Raw genomic sequence first — 24,163 nt, forward strand, 5'->3', positions numbered from 1 at the left:
AGGTGGCCAGGCGCAGATGGCGCTTAGCCTTAACCTCGTTTAAGAGTAACTAGGCTCGAGGGCTCCCTCAAGAGCCTCGGCTCGGACTGTTACTTCGTTATTATTACCGGATTGGAGCATTACACTTTGCTTCAGAATCTTAGTATGCTAGAGGTCCTATAGGCCCTATATATTGTAGAATAAATAGCAAAAGATAGGACACAAGTTCGCAGCATATTATATTTTAGTTAATTGGCGAACTATCAAATTATTATACGCATTATATGTACCTAGTATGCGCACGGCAGCATATCATATATTATATATTATTGCTACGCCTTGACTAGGTTTCTCTTAAAAAGTGGTAAAAAAATAGCTTATGTTGGTTTTAGAGATAGTAAATACTACGGGGTAATTAAAAAATAAATAACACTTATAAATTGTTTTCAATTACATACATATTTATACATGAAAGCAAAATCTAAACATTTTTCTTTTTGTCCCAATGTAAGGCTTATCTTGGGTACGGTTGAACTGATATTGGGGGCCGTTAGAACACAGGTAGAAAGATATGAGACGAAGCTTTTAGACTATTCTTAACTAAAGCAAAAAATCTCACTGCAATACATAGGTACTATCGGGGAATTTGGCGGTATTCATTGTATAAAAATTAAAACGATGATGCGGAAACAATAAACTTTTCATTTTTAATGTGTCTGTACGAAAAGGTTCGGTCGGTATGCCATCGCTAGCAGATTTCATCACTATTTAATTGGTTATTTTGTAAGAATGGAAGGAATCTGTCTCGTTGCAAGGAACAAGACAATTTTTCTTAAGTGGAACACCGCGAAGAGCCCTAACTGTACACTGTTGGCAAAAGTTGTGACCAAATTTTTTTGACCCAAAAAATTGGAAATAATGTTGAATGCATTGTAACAATTTATCAGACACATTATAAAAACATTCTTATGACCTTATTTACTCTTTATTGAAGCGTAAAAATATCACTATTTTTGCTTTGTAGCACAATTTCCGCTTGTTGAATGAATAAAAAATTATATTATTTTTCTCGTTGCGTTATCGGCGAGAGAAATTATAGCATACGTTACATACATATATTATATTTATATGTTTATATGCAATAAATACATAGCTATGAGATAACATATAATAGCAGAGTCGCAACAATCGCTGTAATAGGTTCAATAACTTTATTCTTCAATCAAAAATAATACAATTACACTTTCGTCATCTTTATTTACATACTAGTTATCGCCCGCGACTCCGTCCGTGCAGAATTAAGAAAAAACTTAATGAGTACCCTATGTGTTCTTCCGGACTATGTTTTACATCTGATCCGTGATCCGTTCTGCCGTTTCGGAGATACCTTCAAACAAACATCCATCCATCCATCTAAACATTCGCATTTATGATATTAGTATAAAACCTCGCCCTGAAGAAGGAAACCCGACGTTGATGTACACAATAGAGAAGTTATCTATCTTAAAACTTAATAACTAACTGTACCCTATTTATGGCAAATAAATGAATTTTGAATTTTGAATTTTTAAAGTGAAATTCTACTGTCGTAACACTTAGTTGAAACATATTGTTATCTCTTTTTCTCTAATGAGAACGAGAGGCAAGTTTTTCTTAAAACATCAGAGTTAAGTTGATCAGAAATTTTATTGCCCCTGTATTGAACAGCAACGCCCTTGATTTCTGTCAAGTTTTAGTAAGGAAAATAAAAAAAAGAAAGTATTGGAAGATATCAAGTGTTGCATTGACTTATTTAACAAAACAGAATTACGCCAGATTTTTTACTTGTTTTTAGATCAGCGTTACAATGTTTAATTTAGATTACTAAATCCTAAATAAACCATAAACATTATTACCATTCACAGTCAGTTGAACATCCTGCCCTTTGCGTCGTAAACTTAAAAAAAAACTTTATAAAAACGATATTTTTGTGAAACCTTTTTCGTATTTTAAAATCCAATAAAATTTTAAGTGAATGCTCCAAACTACCTGACATGTCGACCAAAATGTGCACCAGAAATTTTGTAGAGCCAAAAAAAATTATATTATCCCGCCTTTTACACATATTGATATAAATAGCCAGTGGAATAGTGCTTGTATTTATATAACCTTGTATAGATAAAATTGTTTAAACGATTTTGAAGAAGTAGGGTAGGTCCTAAAAACTAACTTATGACGGATAAAAAGATTTATTTATTTAAGTAAAACTTTAAAAACAGGACGTAAAATGGATTGCCGACTCCATATTGCGTGGCATAAGAACAGGGTAGGGGTAGGTTTTAGTAAGGTTTGCTTACTGTTTTCATTATTAAAAAATACTTTGTTTGTTATTTTATTAATATTTTTCTTGCACTCCCCTGACTCCAAGGCACCAATATCATTTGACAATTGACCTGATTGTAAACGATTATTTTAAGTTTACAATGATGCATTGCGTTCAAGGCGTTAATAATCCGATCATACGCATTCGTTCTATAAATAGTTAATAATTTATTTATTTTATGAACATGCTGTATCCATACTGATAAAATAAATGTGTTGCTGTTGTGTTTTTTTTTTTCGATGGGAATTCTATGGCATGTCTTATCAGATAATATCTCAGTGTTCATGTACAAATGAACCGCAACCGTGGTCAAAAGATAGTTTCCAAAAAATACTTAACATCGTTAATAATTCATTCCTTAATTCGTTAAAAATACGTTCGAAATTCCTTCCGCACAAAGTAAAATTCGTTATAAAGTGAATGATTTTAAGAAAATTTAACTATAGTGCCGAACAAAACAAAATTTTACTGCTACTATTGTGCGCGTTAAAAACAAGGAAAAAAGAATATTTTATGTTATTTACTAGGTTTATCTTTTATTTGCTTAACCGTTCCAGTGTGTCATGCCCTTAGTCCAAGGCGCCAATGCGTGTTGACTGCTCACCACGTAATCGCAAGGAAGCTGTCAGGATGTCGTCATGAACTCGTGATCTGATTACATTTTTTAATTGATCACTATTTGACATTGCTTACAAAATAAAACGTACGAACATAGGTTGCACATATGTACGTTTTATTTAACAACTATGTCGTAAATATAGGAATATTTTTGTATTAGCACCCTAATAGATAACGATAAGAAATACCTATTTAATTATTTATAAAACAAGTAAGTCTCATAATGATGATAATAGTCAGTTATATCGTGGCTTTATAGGCTATAAAATATAAGGTTAAAGTTCTCAAATACGCAAATAACGAGATTTAACAGATATTTTGCTTATTACTACCCAAATGACCACACGCATGAAAATAAAACAGCAAAGAGTTACACTCATCGAACTAATTAATTGAAATTACCTAAACGAAAAGAGATTCTAAATAGTGTAATATAGGAGTCTAAAAATGTTTGACATCGTCTGCCAAATATATTTAATAATTGATACAATTTTTTTAATAATCTGATTAAATTATCGCCTAATGATAATAGTCAGATTAAAATCAAATAAATCGTATGATCATCGAATCAACGAATCATCGTTTCATTTTTATTGAATCTTTTCGTTTACTTTAAAATTTGTCAATAGTTTTAGTGATATCTCTATTTCATGAAATTCAGAATGTGACGGTAACATCTATACCATAAAAACTAAAGAGACTACTATGCTACTACTATATCAATCAATAAAAATACAAACATACAAAAAAAAAGAATATATACAAGAAAAAAGATATGTTTGTTGGTTGATCGGTTATTAGTTTTCCTAATATTGTTAAAAAAATAATAAGCAATTTTTTATCTACTGATATTAAAACTTTAGTTTTTAGACGCAACTTCATAGACAATTCTCTATGACGTTTTAAAATTTCATTCGAATTTTTATCTGTGTTCCACCGTTGTGCAGTATTGAATTTATTCAATTTAATTTATTTCTTTGCTATTTCTAGTTTATGTAATGAATTAATACTGTCTAATTTATAATTTTAATAGTATTAATTACGCTATGAAAACATAGTTCCATATATCTAATCCAGTGTAATAATATTTTAACTCATAAGATAAACCCCGTAATCGATTATAAATTTTTATGTTTTGTCATGTTATTTTATGCAAAATAATACTTTAATATGAAAGTATAGCGTGTACTGTGTTTTGTGTATAAATCGTACTTGCTTAAATATGTTGTTTACACCGATTTACATTGCAATGACTTTTATAAAAACTTGGCGAATTCGCTCTTTCCGGGCTCGTCTTCTTGAGTTCCTCAGCGGAAATACAAGTGTGGCTTTCTGTAAAGTACCTGAAAATGCTGCTGGTAAGAATAATATTTTTATTAAAATTCTGCAAAATGTCTGTCATAAAATTCACCCGGACTGTACTGTTCAAGTACAAAATACTTGCATTTAAATACTGTTATAAGTTTCCACACTTTGTTTAAAGACATAATACATCCCATAATGTATAAAAAAGAATTGACTCTATTGTTCATTTTAAAAATACTATTGCCAAATATAATTAGTTTCTAATCCTAAACCTTTTTACTGCATATATTGAGTTTTACATAAATTTGTTTTAACCAAACATAGATTATTCTGTAAGCCACCTTCTGAAACCTATACCTAGTTCTTGAACTCAGTAATTGTACTTTTTTACAGAAACACCAACATTAAGCTCTAAATTATGTACAAATCCAAAAAATGCATATCTTTGTGATTTATTGGATTATACAAATGCATCAAGGATATGTAGTATGAAACCAACACAGTGTATAGATATTGGTGACTGGGTTACATGTGCTGGAGGCCTGCCTTTAGGATCTAGTGATATATCACCTGTAACGGACTTGGATGTTGAAGTGCTGTTCGAATGTGAGATGGAGCCACATGAAGGAAGTTCACACCATGACATTATCTCTGTAAGATTATTATTTTTTTTAAATAAAAAAAGAGCAAACAAGCAATTCAACTGGTATAGTGACCCTTAGAAAAAAACATAATACTATGTGAACAAGGATATTTTCTTTTCTTGCTTATTCTCTGTTGAGACCATCTACTTTCTTAGAAATTTTGTAAGAAGCTCACTTTCAAAAAAGTTAAAAAAATTTAGTTTATTATCATTAGCCTACTCTAAGTTGTTAAGGCCATAGTCAACCATGACCCAGTGCAGGTTGATTGACTTCACACATATTGAATTTCTTCACAGATAGGTGCAGGTTACATCACTATGTTTTCCTTTCCCGTTAGAAATATTGGATATAATGTAGTATTTTTATCATAGAAACATAAGTATCCTTCATTATTTACTATATCAACCATACTTTCCTTACTTTACTTCATCATCATCATCATCAGCTCACTATACGTCCCCACCGAGGGGCTCGGAGCCCTACTTATTATACTTGCTTACTTACCTTACTTTACTTATTCATAGAACAATATCAGATGTTAATTAAATTTCATTTAACTGCGTTTCTAGCATCTGTTCAATGATTTATATAATATTAACATTGTATGGTTTCTTTTATATAAGACTTTTATCCAATTTTCAGTTGTTTTATAGAACTTTTATTTCTTAATAAAAGCTAAATACAGTCAAACCTGGATATATAAGAACCCAATATAACCAAGAGAAAAGATTTGCATTGAGGAACTAGACAATGCAATGAGCATTGTCTAGTTCCTCAATGCAAATCTTTTGATTTTATTGGAGATGTATTCATGCTCTAAGAGATTGATGTCTTTATTACATGGATAGAAATGTTTAGTTTTCCAAAATAAATAAATTATAATTTCAGTTAGAGTCAATGGGTCAGCCAGTAGCATGGAAGGCAGGCTCACATCTAGCCATTGTGTTGAAGACCAATATGGAACACCTCAGTATGGTCGGCTTTCATTTTGTAGGCGGGGAATTTATAATAGACCATAAATTACCTGTTGTTAGGATACAGAGTAAGTTATTGCAATAGTTTTTGTTGTTATAATATTGTACATTGATATTTTTTTAATAAGCACTTTATTGGAAATTCAATATTTCAACGCTATGTAACTAGGCAATGCTAAAAAACTTAAATTATGTACACCTTACTAACTAGGTCCTAGTTAATGAGGTACATATGCACATATATTTTTTTTTTAATATGACCAAAATAATCTATTGTAATTGCATTTCAAGTCAACATTTACTAACGAATTTATTTTTAAAACCATTAGTTTAATATCGGTAAACAAAATAAATTTTAGCTTTGAAATTAAAATGAATATTCCCTTTGCAGCAGTTCAATTATCAGGTGAACCGAACAAAGCTACAGATCCATCAATGAGAGGATTACGAACTGATATACAGCATGGGTTAAAGCAAACACCGGAATTGTTCCAATGGCCAGTTCATGCTGCATTACTGAAGAAATTATCCAAAGTTGTCGATATCAAATCTGATGTCAGAAGTACAACAGTTGAAATGAACGGAGGAAGTGATCAATTGGATATACAACCAAAGAAAACTGTCACTTTAGCTGACGTAAGCACTATTACAACTAGGTCACTGTCCGCCGAGGATGTATCTGATAAATCAGAAGAAGGATCTGAAGCAAAAACTACAGAAAAATCACCAGAAAAGAAAATTAAAGAGGATGATAAAGATAGAGAGGTACTAGTCGAAAATGTGACAGTAGAAATCCAACACAATATAACACCGAAAAAATCTAGTCTAAAATTAGATTTGAAAAAAGGCACAAGTCAATTATCAACATCATTACTTAATATATCCAGTCAAATTAAATCTATAACTACTCATAAACGAATCGTGAGTACTAGTGGTCCAAGGAAATCTCAATTACAAGCGGAAACAATACCCGTTAAGGAAGAAGTAACTAAAAGTCCATCGCAAAACATACAAAAGTCTTTGAAAGGTTCCCGTCCATTAATAAACACTAAGTCCCCGAATGTTTTGATATACTCAGATAGTGTAGCTGCTAGAGATAATTTGGAAGCTTCGCTTAGAAAAGTATTGGACTGTGACAGGTTAGTTAAAGTATTTTTTACAATACCCAAGTTTATTTACAGCTAACAATTTGTTTAAATCATATTTTTAACCATACATTGTTCATGCAACAAAATGAAAAATCTTGTTTTTGAATCAAATTAATACACAGCTCGGTAAGAAATGAAAATTGTTCCACATATCATATAACAATTTTTTTTTTAATAACAGTTATAGACGCTAGCAACAATAACATCTGTTGTAAGAATTGGTCAACCAATTGGTTGACCAGTGAAATACCACAACCACACAGAAGAAAGACGTGTAGTGAGAGTAATTTTGCGTTTAGTATGTTGAATGTGCGTTTCAGAGGCCTAATCTTAGTCCTCTTTCCTTTCCATTTTTTTTTATAAAGGATGGGAAGGCAAGGTAGATTTTATAGAGGATGCATAGGAAGGGGAAATGTTCTTTTTCTGTGTTTCTCATCTTTCGTTGCTTAAAGGTTGTCTATGGGCAGCTGCCACCTCACTATTTCGATGAATTTACTTGCCACCTTATAAAATAAAAAAAATATTTCATACTTATCGTACTAATATTATAAATGCGAATGTTTAGTTGTTTTTTCAAAGGTATCTCCGGAACGGCTCAACGAATGTTGTTGAAAATTGGCATAGATGTAGAACATAGTCTGGAATAACACATAGGTTACTAATTAGGTTTTCTTTTAATCCAGCACGGAAGGAGTCGCGGGTGACAGCTAGTATATATAGAGTTTACCGCTATATTACCTCATGTTCCTGAGATATATGTTTATTTTGTAGGTATACAATATACAGCGTATCTCGTGAGGGTTTGGAGTGTGGGGCGTGGCGCGGCCGAGCTGCGCTGGTGGCTGTGGCGGGGTGTGCGGGGAGAGCTGCGCCACTGCTGCTGGCACACCTGCTGGACGGCGGCAGACTGCTGGCACTCTGCTCAGACCTGCTGCATACTGTGCTGCCATATTACAAGACTGCTGAGGTACCGCTACATACACTTGTCACTTGCTAGGAAACATTTGCTTCATACTGACTTATTCAGGTTACATTGCATTAAGGCGTTAAGTGGAAGCAATTCCATGTTTCTTTTGTTGAGTGTGATGTAAATTCAGATGACGGCAGATAGAGATGTATGGAGGAGTTGTACATACTGTGCCGACTCTCCATAAGGATAAGGGCAGGTTGATGTTGATGATGAGTGTGATGCCAGCTTAATGTTCCTCTTTCCCTTCCCATCCTTTTCTTATAAGTAAAGTATCGGAACGGACAGTGGATTTGACTGAGAATGGAACACATAAGAAAGGAAAATATTGTCTTTCGGTTTGTCCTTGTCTTTCTGTGTGCACCTGGCAAAGGTCGCTTCGCTATTGTGGCGAATTAGGGGGCTGCTTGTTCGTATGTCACCTTATAATAAAAAAAGTTACCTTTACCAAAGCTTGATTATAGATCGTTATTATTTCAGGTCAGGGAAAGTGAAATAGTCCAATTCAGTTATGACAAATGGAAGTCTGTCAAAATGAAGCATCACATCTTCTGTTACCAGGCTTCGCCTGCCAAGAAACAGTTCTCTACTGAAAGTGACAGGCAGTAAGTTATATATCTTAATAATATTATAAACTAGCTTTTACCCGCGACTCCGTCCGAGCGGAATAAAAAAAATGCACACAAGATAAAAAGTTCCTATGTCCGTCTCCTAGTTCTAAGCTACCTCCCCATCAATTTTCAGCTAAATCAGTTCGACCGATCTTGAGTTATAGTGTAACTAACACCACTTTCTTTTATATATATAGATAGATGCGAATGTTTAGATGGATGGATGGATGGATATTTGAAGATATATCTAGGACGGCCTAATGGATCTTGATGAAATTAGTCACACATGTAGAACATAGTCTGAAAGAACACATAGTCTACTTATTAAGATTTTTTTTTAATTCTGTGTGGACGGAGTCGCAGGCGATAACTAGTAATACATAACTATGTCCTAATAACTATGATACTGTACCAATATCTGGAAAAAGAAACTTTTTTTTTTGTTAAAACATGTTTAGAAGATGTTTCATTTTAAAACTGATTATTCCTTAATAAAAACTTGTCTCATATAATTTTCCAGAGCAAGTCAAGAAGGCAATTTCAGCCGGTATGATGATAGATTATATTTTCATTATTTGCATTTATTGTATTAATAAATAATTATATCAATTATTGTATATTTTTGGCGAAATAAAAATATATGTTTTTCGCTTTTTTTGCTGTATTTATAAAATATTTTTTTTGAGGTTATATTAAAATAATTATTACTTAAAAACACGTAAATTTATAGCAATATTTAAAGTTTAATTTTATCTGCATGTTACAAAATATTTAAATTTATTTAATTAGTCAATTTTTAGTGTAAAAATAATTGTACGTTTTTTAAAAAAAGCTTTAGATTTTGAAAATTATTATGTAACTTTTTAACTAAAAAAAATGCTTATAACATATTTTTTTTAATTTACTTTAAGGTACCATAAAGTAAAAGTATTTTTTATTTTAAATATATTATTTTATTCAAAAAAAAAATTAGGAAATGCATGCAATAATTAAAAAAAATATTATAGAATTCTATAAGATAAGAGATGTTATCCTAGACCGTCCAAATATGCTGGTCATCCGGGACACGAGCTGGACATCCAGATTCTGGCGTCAGAGGAGACTTGGCGCACTCCCTCACTGCTGCAGGCCACAGATCTCGTCAACAATGGAGTCGCGATCTTCTCACAGGTTTGTATGAGCTCTAGCTCCATTCATACATCCGTCACGTCAATATAGTATTGCCGTATTTATACTTCGTAGTAGGCTCATACTGTTATCTTTATTTCTTAAAGTAAGTGAGAGAGAGATGGTAAAATTAATTTTATACAAGTGCTTAGACAGAAACCTACAGTAATACGTTTTAGTCGACGAAATACAAATGGTTTTTGTTATATATATAGAAATTAAATATTCTATTTGACAGAAACTAAAAGGTTTACAACCCATGCCTTACGCTATACGTCATAAAAGTAATAAGTCTAAATTAATACAAAATATTACTATTATAGTTTTTTTGAATTGATGTTATAGATATTTACTGTTTACTATAATTTATAGTAATTTAAAACATCAATATTACGACTAACAGTTCAAAAGTCAGGGGTTGCCAACATTTTTTTTGACAAAAAAAACTAAAAACATTTCAGATACATCTCGAAGCGGACCCAAACGATTATTTAGGCGATGAAGGTTTTAAAAGCAATGAGGCTCGTTTAGGCATCATACATAAGATCTTGGGGGACATTTTAGGTCTTCACGTCAGGGATCCTAAGGAAATACGTCACGTTGATTACACTATGGGGTACTTTTTAGGCAATCATGTGGTAAGTTATATATATATAGAAAAATATTATCGTTATTTTGTAACGCATCCACATTTGTTCATAGTAGTTACTGCATTTAGACGTTTATTTTTTTTTAAATTCAAATATTAAAAAATAACTTTCATAATTTTTTACATGGATATTGCAGATTTTTTTTTCAGAAATACTAGTATTGAACTAAAATACTAAAAGAATATAATTTGAAAATATATTTTAATTTTATCAAAATTAACTTTTTAATGAAAAATATGGAAATGAACTCCTTTTAGTAATAAATAAAAAATAAACGTCTTCCTACATTTAAAAAGTTTACATTATCATACTTTAATAGTGCAGTTGTTATGTGATTGAATTGCATTTATTATATATAAATTAGAAGTATATAATATATTATTATATAACATAATATATAATCAAAGTGTCATGAACAAGTATCCATGCTTCATAGAAACACCGTCATACACAAATCATATATTCCAAAATTACAAATAATACCAACTTTGTGTGTTCTGTAAACAATTTTCATGTTTTGTATGATGTTATTAGAACAGAGGATCTATCATGAATATTTGCGATATGCGTTTTCGTAACGTCAGTCGACAAAATATGTCAAAATTTATATGAGATTTGTCGTTGCATTTTACGCTCGAGTACAAACCTAATACAAATTTCGTCGACGAATCATTTCTCGCAAAATTTCGTGATAGGCACAGCACAGATAAATAATACGCCATAATACAATTTGTAGTAGTACAAAAATTATTTCATTATTTTTTTTATACAATGGAAACCTTTTGAAAATAAATAAAAAAAAGAGTAAAAATCGAATTTGCATTATTTTTGGAAATTTTAAACTTTTGAAAACTTTGATATACTACAGAACACACACAGTTGTTCATTAGAGACAGAGAGACAGTAACAATAACATATAAGAGATAGAGAGATAGAGAGACAACAACAAAGTGATGATATGCGCGTGTTGTCCGCTAGGGCGCGAGGGCGGGGCGCGGCGGTCACGTGACGGTCTGACCGGTGAGGCCCGCCGACATTTGCACAAACTTGTCTTACTCACGGACATTTCAAGAAGTTATATAAATATATACACGTGTAAAAAGTACGGAAAACCAACCAATGTGGTCTATGGTCTGAGATAGAAGTCAGTTAAAAATAGACCAATACAAACAAAGATGGCGGCTCAGTATGGCTGCCGTTTAACGTAATTAGGCCGGCTACATTGCACCGTCATTATGCTTTTTTTTAATGTCAAGACAACGGATTTCGTCTAATATTTTAAACCGTGGCTTACAACATAATGACTAGTTGCGTATAATTTTGGTTTTTAGTGTCGATAATATCAGGATATATTTAAATTAAGTATTCTTCTTGAAATCTCCTACACTACATATAATACGTTATGTTCTAAATTTTATCGTGCTTGTTTAGCATGGGGCTAAATTTTAATAGCTAGTGACTTTCTACGCTTTTATATTTTACGGACTTTATTTTTTTATAGTATAATCAATTATATTATGCTATCTATTGCCGATAACAAAGCTAATAACTAACTTAAATTCAGTAATATTAGTGAAGCTGTGTGGTAAATTTTAATATTCTTGCTAATCAACTTTGTACGTTATTTATTAATTAAACTACTTGTTATTAAATTTTTACGCAATCCTACATTACATAGGAAGAAAACAATCTTCTATTTAAATTAAAAAAAACGTTTTCCACAGTTGGAAAAATATTTTCAAGAAACTTTTTTTTGTGCTAGAATATGCTATTGAATGCTACATTTATATTTGATTCTAAAATAACTAAGTTCTTTAGAAACAAAATTAAAATATATGGCATTAAGATTAAATCATAATATTAGATATTGTTGTATTTTACGCTAAAAGCTGCTTAGAATTACGCTAATGAGCGAGAAAATTACGCAAATAGCACATGCTGTTATATTTTACGCAATTTCCGATGAATTTACTTTTATCAGTGTTGCATGTTTTCGATGTTTAGGAGACATCTATCTCAAAATAATTTTAACAAAGTCCTTTTTATTGTACACAAAATTATTTTCAAATACACTTTTTATTTAACATATTTAATTGGCTTTTAAATTGTTTAAAATTTAAAACTAAAGAAAACCTAGTTATTAAAAGGTTACAAAAATTAATTAGAATTTATTATTTTTTTCAATTTGGCACTTTATGATTCTAAGTCACTTTTTTTTAATGATAGAAGTCTCCCATCGAATAGAGATTTAAATTACATATATTAATTTAAAAATAAGTTGTTTTTATATAGGACAAGATATCGTTAGTGAATAAATGGTGTTCCCCTGATGATGAAGGCAGACGTATACAGAAATTAGACAAATTAACAATACAATGGTGTATGAGAGGAGAAAAGCCCCTAGAATCTCCGTCTGCAGAATTCCTGCCCGTGTGTCTCTACGAATGTCCTGAAAACTTTTCAACTGTCGAATATTTTGATGTAAGTACACATATTTTAATTACTTGTAATACAATTGAAAAATTGGTAAACTAGATGTTCTCATGCGACTTCATCTGCAAAAAAATCCGTTAATTTTTGTTACAAAGAAAAACTTTGTTTTATTATTTTTATTGCGTAAAACTTTCAATTACAAATAAAAATTCAAATATTTAAACGACAACGAAGGCCTTCGACGTTGGCAGAAAATTACCGTTACCATGATAACCATTCATCTTCACTGTTATTGGCTGGCAATTTTTATCCCTTTTTCGCATATTTTTTCTTTCAATTTACTCACCCCCTTGTTTTAATGGCGTGACAATATACTAAAGCGTGTCGTATGTGTAAAGCTTTTTATTACAAAACTAATTATTAAAAACTATACCATGATTGCTAAGATTCTGCGTTACAAAGAAGTTTGTGTTTATATTTTATTCTAGTAGTTTACAGCGTCGGTGGCTCAGGGGTTAAGCACTTGACTTGCAATCTGCAGGTGCAGGGTTCGAATCCCGTCATGTACCAATGTGTTTTTCGATTTTCGATTTACATGTGTACATTTATCCGAAGTTCTTACGGTGAAGGAAAACATCGTGATGCTGCACATATCTGAGAAGAAATTCAATGATATGTGGAAAGTCAACCCGCACTTGGCCAGCGTTGACTATGGCCTAGTCACACCTTACTTAGGGAAGGCTCCGAGCCCCTCAGTGGGGACGTATAGTGAGCTGATGATGATGATAGTAGTTTACATTACTTTCAATAATCTGTTAATATTGAAAAGAACACTTTACATATGACAGTTTAATTTCAGAATTTAACTTCAACTTCTCTCGGTCGGTTAGTGATATATACTGAAGTGATAGATTCTACTACACTAGTAGTAGATGGGGGGTCATTGTCGCACGGTGTGTCATGTGTCGCACGACGCCAGCTGGCGGGCAGCGGCCGCGCTGGCAATGCCTGGCTGACACCCCCCGGACAGGCCGCACTCTCCATACAGGTATACATTTTTTTACCGCCCTGCTGCTCCCCCTGGTGCGTTTTAAACTAGGAGCAAGACCTTGGCTGTCTTTATTTAAAAAAAAAAAACTGATTATATATAATGCTATGTACCTATAAAATAAAATAATAAAGTTGGTATCTATGTACAGCTAAAATACTGTTAAAATTTGCTAAAAAATAGCAGTAAAAATTCCTAATACTACAACTAATGTTAAAGGTTAGAATATGAAATAAAACGTCATAATAAATACAAATTTGGTAACTAGCTTAACTTATTTTTTACTTAGGTCGACAGCATTCGAATTATCCCATCTTATTACCTTATTCACTTCTCTACAATATTCCATAAACTTTCCTCTAACAGATATACATTGTACCACATTTTTTATGAACAGGGGGTCACTGTTCCTAAGATTTATCCTGTAACTGAATTTTTTTTTACAGTTATCTATACAAAAAAAATTGTTATCAGGTATGGCGTAAGATGTCTCCACGTCTGTCACTAGTGCAGCACGCGGCAGCGCTGGCTGCAGTACGCGCTGTACGTACAGACCCCCTGTACGAACACTTGGATATCAGGTATGTAACAGCGGCGTTTCCACCACCAGTACACTTGTATAACACATTATTGTCTCTGGTCTCGAATAAGTTGTCTTCGTCGACGTTTCAGACTGAAATGGCCTAATGACATATACTATGGTCGTGACGTCAAAATAGGTGGCATTATTACTAAAGCGAGCTGTTTAGCTGATGACGTCATCGTACATATAGGTATCGTATATAAGAATAAAAAAAATTGAGAACTTAACTAAACTTATATATGCGAAAATACCTAAATTAGTCAAAAATACAATTATATTGAGCAATTATTGTAATTCTTTTAGGAGCAGGTGTTAATATATCAAATAGTGTACCAACAACGTGCGTTAATGATATAATATATGAATACAACCGCATTCACGGCACTGCCTTAGCCCCTGTTTCCACTGAGAAGTTCCTCGCACGCTGGTGCTCACACCTGGAGGTGATATTACAGGACATCGACACTGATGAGGGTCTGGAGACGTTCTTCCAGCAGTACTATCAGTATTGGCTGCATGAGTACGTATTATTTAGTATAAAGATTAATTAGATGGATGGATGGATAATGATGTTTTTTTAAGGTATCTCCAGAAAGGCTTAATGGATCTTAATGAAATTTGGTATACGGATAAAACATAGTCTGGAAGAACATATAGGATACATATTAAGTTTTTTTTTTAATTCCGCGCAGACGAAATCGCGAGTGATAGCTAGTGTAATATATTTTTTATAATAAAAAAATTTTTTGTTAAAAAAGTGATTATTTTTTGTCCAACGATAGGAAAGAAATATTTTTTGGATTGTTAGTTTACTTGAGTCATTCAATTTTTTTTTTCAATTCTGTTTTTTTTATTATATTAAAGCTTGTTTTTATTTTTAAATAATATGCAACTTTCCCTAGAATAAAACATAATTTATCGTACTTTATAACTGCAGTGGTGAAGAGATAATGGTCCGGAGGGAGGACAGCGACAGTCCGGTGTGGGGTGTAGTGTCCGGTGTGGACGAGGCGGGCTGGCTGCGCGTGCGCACTGCCGGACAGGAGATACGAGTGGCACCTGATGGTAACACATTTGACATCATGACAGGACTCATTGCACCTAAAATGTAATGTCAAGTAGAAAAGAGACTAACGGGAAGAATCAAATTAGAACTTAATTTTTTTTTAGTTTGTAAAACTATAATCTATATATATAAAAGAAAGTCGTGTTAGTTACACTATTTATAACTCAAGATAGGTCGAACTGATTTAGCTGAAAATTAATGGGGAGGTAGCTTAGAACTAGGAGACGGACATAGGAACTTTTTTTATCTTGTGGGCATTTTTTTTATTCCGCGCGGACGGAGTCGCGGGTAAAAGCTAGTGTAATATACAAATAGGTACTGAGTCTCGCTGGTGGAAAAAGGGTTTAATGCAGTAATATGACATAAATTGGGAAAATAGGAGAGCAAAAAATTATACGCTTTTTTTTTGCACATCAAAGACTAGTTAAATTACAAATAGTTAGAAATGTGTTGAATAAATTTGCCTTTGAATTATTTTAATTATAAATATTAATTATAAATATTTTTCGGAATTGAGACAAATACATATAAGAAATGACAAAATTGGGAACATTTTTCATATCATGTGAATGTAAAGATAACAAATGATCTTAAATGGTGGAAAAAAAAATACTTTTTTTTGCATACATAAAAAATTAGATAGTGGAAGAAATATTTGATAGAAAACATTGATTGTCAACAAACGTAAAACTCTGATAGAGTTCGTTTTTGTAGTTAATATTTAAATAAAATGTGAGATATTGACTGTCCTAATCATTCAGGGGTGCTTTTTTAATTACATTAACAATATGATAAAAAAACTTTAGTATTTTTTATTTTAAGTGATGGAAAAATCGATTAGATCAGGGGTTCCCAAAGGGGTTTTAAACTTAAAGCATTGCTAATTCTTACTCTGTCTTCTATTGACCTAAGTCAGAATGAAAAATAATAATAACAATAATTGATCTTAAAAGTAGATAATTTGACCATGTCTGTGGAAATGGTTCATTTTGGAAAAGGGGGTCACTTGTCCAAAATAGTTTGGGAATCCCTGGATTAGAGAATCTCAGTTTTTTTATTAATATATGGGGGCTTATATATTATAGGTTATAATTTTTTTTTTTACTTTAGTTAATCGACTTATTAAATTAAATAAATGATATTTATAAAAGTAATATTTAATAAATGGAATTGAATTTTTCGAATTTTTTCCATAAAATAAAGTAATATTTAAGGTGTTTTGTTAAGAAAATTTTATTAGTTGTATTCTTGAGTCTTCATAATTAGTATTACGTCACAAGCTCATTTAAATTTTATATTAACTTGACATAAATAAAATTATATTATGTGCTTTCATTTATATTCTAAATCATAGCATTTGTAAAAAAAGGTATTCCATTTTCCCAAAAAATTCTTTAACATTCACAACATTAGCGAAACTTTAATATCCATGTTTGAAGTCATTTTGCGTAGTTTTATTTTTTTATAATGTTGGCCACTAACTTAACTTCTTGAAGTTGGCTGCAAGAATGCATAAGATAGCAAGCGATGAGAAAGAGAAAGAACTATCTCGATGTTGATTGGTTGAATTATAGAGTCGTGGTCAATATTCTATTATAGTTCATATCACTGCCACTTGGTCCTTCGGAAGTAGGATAATCTATATATATATAGGAAAGTCGTGTTAGTTACACTATTTATAACTCAAGATCGGTCGAACTGATTTAGCTGAAAATTGATGGGGAGGTAGCTTAGAACTAGGAGACGGACATAGGAACTTTTTTTATCTTGTCTGCATTTTTTTTTATTCCGCGCGGACGGAGTCGCGGGTAAAAGTAAGTAAGATATATAAATGTGTACTGTCAACTAATATGTATTCAGAATTATATAAAATGTTATTAAGATTTTTTTTGAGAAATAGCTTAAGTTCTAGAATTTTTACTTAACTTTTCCTATATTGTGTGGTCACTTTAGCATTTTTTTCTTTGCTTTGAACTTACGATGTCAAAAAAAATCTTATTAAATTAAAATGTTTGTAACGTAAGTAATGTAAGTTATATTTGAAAAAATACTTCAGTGTTCAAGTTGATATATTCCTAATTGTTATATTGTAAGTGATTCTGAGTCGTGCTTTTAAAATGTAGTTTTTTTTTAAATACAAAATACTATATAAAATCATAAAAAATAAATAGAGATGTTGTAGATTGTTACATTTTTTTTAAAGACATCAGTAATGTAATGATTTAATTTTTAATTGCGAGTCTCATTTGAAAATATTCGTTTTAACATTGAACTGTTTTATCGATGCATTTTGACAGCTGTCAGTTTAAGATTAAAAATTGTTGTGTGAATTAAATAATTATGCGGTAGTTTGACTTTCAAAATAATTAAAATACTGGTTGCACTAAAATAAATAAAACACGATATTTTTTTTATTTTTGTGTCTAGATACAAAATTGATGTCTTTTAAAAGCAAACTAAAATTATTTAATAAAGGACTTTATTGCTAAGTGGTTAGAGTTTATATTGCATTAGCCGAGGTAACCAAAATCCTTAAAAAATGTCCATAGTAGTTAATGTATTCTATATACATTTGTATTTATATAGAAAGTAATTAATTTTACGCTGTATTTTTGCAGTTATTTTCCTACAATGCAGATATTTCTTACAGCAATTATAAATATTTAAAGAGATACATTTAATTAAATAAGTCAATAGAATTGTTACGTTTATATATTTATTTGAATTTTTACGTTAATTTTATCTTTCAATAATTTTTAATACTTTCCAAAGTTTATAGTATGTTAAGAGTGAGTGAGACGAAAGTATACACAAATTTAATAGGTGCGAGAGAGAAGTTACATAAGATGAAAGAGATGTTCCTTCTCTGTCGCACTTATAGTTTAATTTATTGCTCGTTAATTTTTGTTAGGCTTTTATTAGTTTCAAAGTAATTTTTACTAAAAAATATTTATGACGTGTTATTTATATTTAAACTAAATATATTTATTTCTCATATTTCAAACGTCCATAGCTTTGTTACCTTTAGTTGTCAAATATTTTGTTTTTAAAATTAAGATAAAAGGTAAAGATAAAAAAGGAAGCGATTTTATTGTACGTGTTGATTTATAATAATAAAATTTTTACTAGTGTTGTTTAATTCCAAAGATTTTTTCGTATAACGAATTTTAGTACAAATATATTTTATGTTTTAGAATTTTTTTGTTAAAAGTTAATGCTCATTAGTTAAGTGTGTCATTGATTAAATTGTCCTTAAATATATATGTAGTAGCCATATTGCAAAGTTGGTTAATATGTAAAAGGGAAAGGACAAAATAAAGGTTGTTTATATAAATATTGTTAGATATATGTTATGGATTGAACATTAATATGAAGGAATGGATTTTGGATTGGGTTTATTTGGATATGGATTTAAATGATGATGTAAAATTAACATAGCACAAAATCTGTTAAAAATCTCTTGATTGACTAAATTATAATAAAATGACGGGAAATTAAAAAAAAAATTGTAATTCGGCCTATTTTACAGTGGTATGAAAAATACGTATGTGGCTAATGAAATTTTACAGATTTGAACTATTTACCGTAGGTTTCTGAGATATAAATATCTATCTGTATAAAACATATTTTCATACCTGTCGTTATTTTTGACAATCAGAAATAATGTTTTAAATGGCGAGTTTGAACTCAGAAACCCAAGATTAATGATTGTTTTATTATTATTACAATTTAATTTAAATATAATGATAATTTCAGGAAACCAGAATCGATAGTAACACATATCTGACTCGAAGGATTCATTTTTTATATCGTTCTTATCCAATTTTCGTTTTAATGACGTATATTTGACATTTAAATGACTTATTGAAAATGTTTACAACTTTATTATTTATTATAATATTAAGATTTAATTTGTGCCTAAAAATTATCGAAGTTACATTCCTACTTGTTATTTGTTTATTAGATAATAATTAAAATTAATATTTCAAATATTTAAAAATAAATTTTTTCATCTTTACGAAAATTTTATCTCATATTTAGAATTTCTATTTAGAAGTTTTAAAATGTTTTTTTTTAGGTATCAAAGTTGTAATGTTTTGTTGTTTATTCATTAATAAAGTGTGACTGCCTCAGAGTGGTCTTCAGTGCAGTTTTAGTGAGGGAAATGTTATTAATGTCCCATTAAATTGAATCTGAGTATGAAAGAAAAAATGTTAACCTTTTGCTTGTTACTCTATATTCATGTTGTAATAAACTATTTCATGGGAATTTTGTACTTTTATTTCGTATCTTTACTGAAATGGTTTTAGCCGAGTTTGTTTCCACTGTTGAAACATTTGTGAAAAACATAGTGTCGTCCTTTTTCAGAGACAACTATATGTTTAAAAAAAAAATCATATATGAAACATAAATATAATTTAAACAATTATACTATACAATAAATAACAAAAAAAAACTAAATAATAATTCATTATTTAAAAAAAAAGTCTATTTTAAACACGAATAATTCACAGACATTCTAAAAAGATCTATCCCATAAAATGATTTGTGGGATAGATATTTTTCCCACAAAATCTTTTTGGGATAAAAAAAGAATATCACAAAATGATTTGTGGGATTAATTTTTTATTGCATTGGAAAAAAAACAATATTTTTTAATACGAGTCAGCGTTATCAAATCTGAAGGCAGGTGTGGGAACTCCGCGACTGCCGGTGGAGCGAATTGTGAATAGGGCTCCGGCGAGGGGCTCCGCTATGGCGGTGGCGGAGTCTCTGCCTGTCGTCACAAATAGCTCGTCCATGTCCGGTCCCCCCCAACACACTGACGTAGTCCGGCTCACCGGCAACTTGTAGCCGTACACCACTTCACGCTTGTCCGGATCTATATGTAGTACCTGATACATTAAATTAATTAATAAAATTAGAAATATACTACATTTTTTTCAATGGATTCTGATAAAAAATGTCTAAAAAACACATTGACCATTGTAGTTGTAATCCAACAAGAGTATCGCCCGATAAAAGTTAGTTCTGTTAAAACATACTAGCTGTTGCTTGCGATTCCGTCCGCGCAGAATTAAATAAAATTTAATAAGTAGCCTATGTGTTCTTTCACACTATTTTCTATATCTTTGTCTAACTTATAAAGATACATTGAGACGATCCGAAGATACCTTCAAACAAACATCCATCTAAACATTCGCATTTATATTAGTAAGATGTATAAGCTTCAGAGCGGTGACCTGCTTAAAACATAAATTAAAGTGAACGAATCGATATGGTTTTTATCTATATGTAATAAATCGGACAATAACTTAGTAGTGACGTCATACTCACAGCGCCACCAAACATAAGCGCGACCCAGAGATGTCCCTTACTGTCTATGGTCATGCCGTCAGGTATCGCGTTATCATATCCGTATGACGTCACGTCGATTATCGTCCGTCGTCCGCCTGGAATACATTAATATTATTAAAAGGAAATATCAGTGGAGGGAACGCATAGAAAGAAGATATTTCCCCTTCCTATGCGTTCCCTTCTCCGTTGATTAAAGGTAGGCAATGCATCTTTAATTGCAGACGTCAATGGGTATGGTTCGCTTTGCTCTTTCGGCAAATTCAGGTGGCTGCTTGCTGGTTTGCCACCTTATTACATAAAAAAGTCTTTAGAAATGTCGCTCTTTACGTTGTCGTTGTCGTGAAATATTAGCTTCCTGTCAATCTGGAAAAAAAACAAAGTGAACTAACTGATCTCTCCCTTTTGGGAATCAAAGTCGAAGGCTTCAATTTTCTGTGTGGATGAATCAATGTAGTAGACGAGGGAGTTGTTGAGTGCGAACGCGATGCCGTTGGAGACGGAGACGGGTCGTAGCGCGGCGCGGACATGCGCTCGTGTGTCTTGCTGCACGCTGTATAGAGTGCCATGGTCAGGTGTTACCTCGTCACCGATCTGAGGACCCTTTGTACCTGAATTATTATAATTGCTTCATATTCTTACGTAATAGTTAGTTGTAATGAAATACAGTTAAATAAGCGAGAGTTCAATGGTCCGTGATATTTTTCTCCTTTTTTCTCTCTCTCACTAGAGTTTCTAACTTTTGGTTCTAAATGGTAACTTAGGTCATCCGTTGGAACGGGATGATTCTCGCTTATAGAGATATCTTTCTGTACTGTAATTAAATTGTAAACACACAAATTGGAGTAAACGACATCGATCGATTAAAGTAAGCTTCCGTTGCTACTTGTATTTGTTTCCACCAGAGTATAATTTACACAATGTAAAACGTTCAGTGCAAACTCAACGTGTTAATACTTCCCCAAATATAAAACACAACACATTGATAACATACCAACCCAGAAGCGTCCTTCAACGTCAGCTTTGCCGTCATTGATCATGTTGTCAGGCTCGCCCTCGTCTAAGGAGGCAAGTAGACGTAGTGACGCATCGCCCGCAACCTCCCAGTCCATTAAATATAGCGCCGCACGTACTGATACCAACAGGCGCTTGGAACCCGATATCAACGATACCACATTCACTTGACCATAACCTAATTTAGCGGAAGTATTAATAGATGATGATTGAGATGATTTCTTTTTAATGTTAATAATATCACTGGATAAGTGGTAAAAGTTAAGCGAATAAAAGAATCTTAACAGCGCCTGTGAATAAATAATAGCAATTTATTGAAACGCAAACTTATATAAATATTTGTAACAAAAACATAAGGATCTTTATCTCACGCTAGGGATATAAAGAAATCTAGATTACATGACTAAATCGTGAAATCGATTAAATATTTAATGCTCGATTTAGTTTCAAGTTAATTACATTTAGACTTTCATTGTAAAATATACAGCTTTATTAAACGAAATTGTTAAATACTGGTTAAGCACTTTACAAACGACAAAACATTTTTAGGTTACTTCTTACAATTAAATGAAGTTATTTATTAATTTTTTTAAATTCAGACCGTTTTAATATAATAAAATTTAACAATAATTATATAAATGAAAGATCTTCACTTACCAATATGTTTGGTGGATATTTTACCCGTGATATAATTAAGTTTGTGTATATTCTGTGCATGAACGTCAACAAAGTACAAGGTTTGAGTCTCCGCGTCCCACACGGGACTCTCTCCGTGAAGGAACAAAGCCGGCTGATTTGGATCCTCGTTTGACGATACCTTTGGTAACAATATTTTTTTTTAAAACTACCCACTTTTGAAAAAAAAGTCATGAAAACCTTTATAATATCAATTAAATATAATTTGTTATGCATTTAATTAGTTTTAAAAGGAAAATATCAACTTAATAAAGCAATGCATTTGAAAACTAAACATATTTTTTACGTAGACTGTTCGTAATTTATTTTTAATAGATGAATTAAAAAAAAATCTTAGCTGGTTAAAAATAGTTTTTTAGAATTACAATTAAAAATTACGAATTTATTTTTTAATTCAAATTATTCGATACACAGTTATAAACATATAGTGCGTTTCTAAAACCTTAAACCACGTTTAAAACATCTCTATCTCTATTTTGTCAAATATAATAACAGGGATGAAGATATTTTTATACAGAATGTTAGGTCTCAGAAATCAACGCTTAATAAACAAAACTAATTACTTACCATAGAAATTTTATAATACTGATTAACAGATGTTTCCATCACAACTACACACAGAAGGACAGACACAATTAAAATAAATATATACATATTAAAAAAATTAAATATTCCCGTATATAAAAATGAAATTAAGCAGTGGTTCTAGCGATTACCATATTCGTTATGATAGAACGCCATTGTTACAATACGTGAAACGTAAAAAAAAATGTCGATCGTAAAAAAAGAAATACGCGCGATCACAAAGCAAAATGCTAATCGTTAAAAAATAAAAGATTAAAAGGTACAACGAATAATAAAACGGTATATACTGCAAAACATTTATTTTTTCCATCTTTTATACCTAGAAATCTAGATTACAGACTTAAGTGAAACTAATGGCTTAAAATTTAATAAACTAATTGCTAAATATAATTGATTCTACAAATACGATATATATGTAAATATATATTAAATATATATTATATATATATTATTTATTATTTATATTACTATGTTTTTTAACAGATCTGAAGTTAATATATGAAGTTTCATATATCTTGTCAACTCTGAACATCGTACGTGTCGCTGCGCAGAACACAATGTTAGCAATAACGGGACGTAAAGGGACATAGGAGAGGGTACTGCGCAGTGCGCAGTGACTGAGCCGCCAATATATTTGAAAAAAATTATATTTAATTATATTTTTTTTCTATTTTTTGTGTTGTTATTTTATTTTCTAATGTAGTTGTATATTTAGAAAAAACTTTTTTTTTATTGAAATGTAATTTAGTAAAAAATCAGTTTCAAGTAAATTTTACTAAACTGAAAATAATAAATATAATATGATTTGTTTTTCTATCGGTACATTATTTTAATAACTAATTTTATTTCTAAAGTAAAGTTCAGAATGTGAAGTAAATATCGATATTTTTTTTATCTTTAAAACATACCAAAATAGATAAAGAAATATAAAAAGAGTTGACAGAAATGATAACATAAA

General features: G+C 31.1%; 2 protein-coding genes across 3 annotated transcripts; one reads left to right on the top strand and one right to left on the bottom strand.

The window, feature by feature from the left end:
• Positions 1–4,136: 4,136 nt before the first annotated feature.
• On the top strand, positions 4,137–15,642 carry LOC106715388 (biotin--protein ligase). 2 transcript variants are annotated; one of them, XM_045682159.1, is made up of 15 exons: positions 4,137–4,317; positions 4,658–4,917; positions 5,797–5,950; positions 6,274–7,021; positions 7,802–7,997; positions 8,478–8,602; positions 9,129–9,155; positions 9,646–9,778; positions 10,237–10,413; positions 12,718–12,906; positions 13,718–13,906; positions 14,381–14,487; positions 14,579–14,679; positions 14,793–15,009; positions 15,427–15,642. In XM_045682159.1, the coding sequence occupies exons 1-15, from the start codon at positions 4,182–4,184 to the stop codon at positions 15,599–15,601; spliced, it is 2,934 nt and encodes a 977-aa protein (XP_045538115.1). In that variant the 5' UTR covers positions 4,137–4,181; the 3' UTR covers positions 15,602–15,642. The 2 variants fall into 2 exon arrangements, with proteins under 2 accessions (XP_045538115.1, XP_045538116.1); XM_045682160.1 differs by lacking the exon at positions 9,129–9,155.
• A 4,532-nt stretch (positions 15,643–20,174) lies between these two features.
• Positions 20,175–23,226, bottom strand: LOC106715464 (regucalcin). Its single transcript, XM_014508757.2, has 6 exons — positions 23,188–23,226; positions 22,582–22,741; positions 21,905–22,102; positions 21,303–21,521; positions 20,893–21,008; positions 20,175–20,450 (listed from the first exon to the last, which is right to left on the bottom strand). The coding sequence occupies exons 1-6, from the start codon at positions 23,224–23,226 to the stop codon at positions 20,211–20,213; spliced, it is 972 nt and encodes a 323-aa protein (XP_014364243.2). The 3' UTR covers positions 20,175–20,210.
• Positions 23,227–24,163: the final 937 nt, after the last annotated feature.

This window comes from Papilio machaon, chromosome 18 (genome assembly GCF_912999745.1).
Source record: "Papilio machaon chromosome 18, ilPapMach1.1, whole genome shotgun sequence".
Lineage (NCBI taxonomy): Eukaryota > Metazoa > Arthropoda > Insecta > Lepidoptera > Papilionidae > Papilio > Papilio machaon.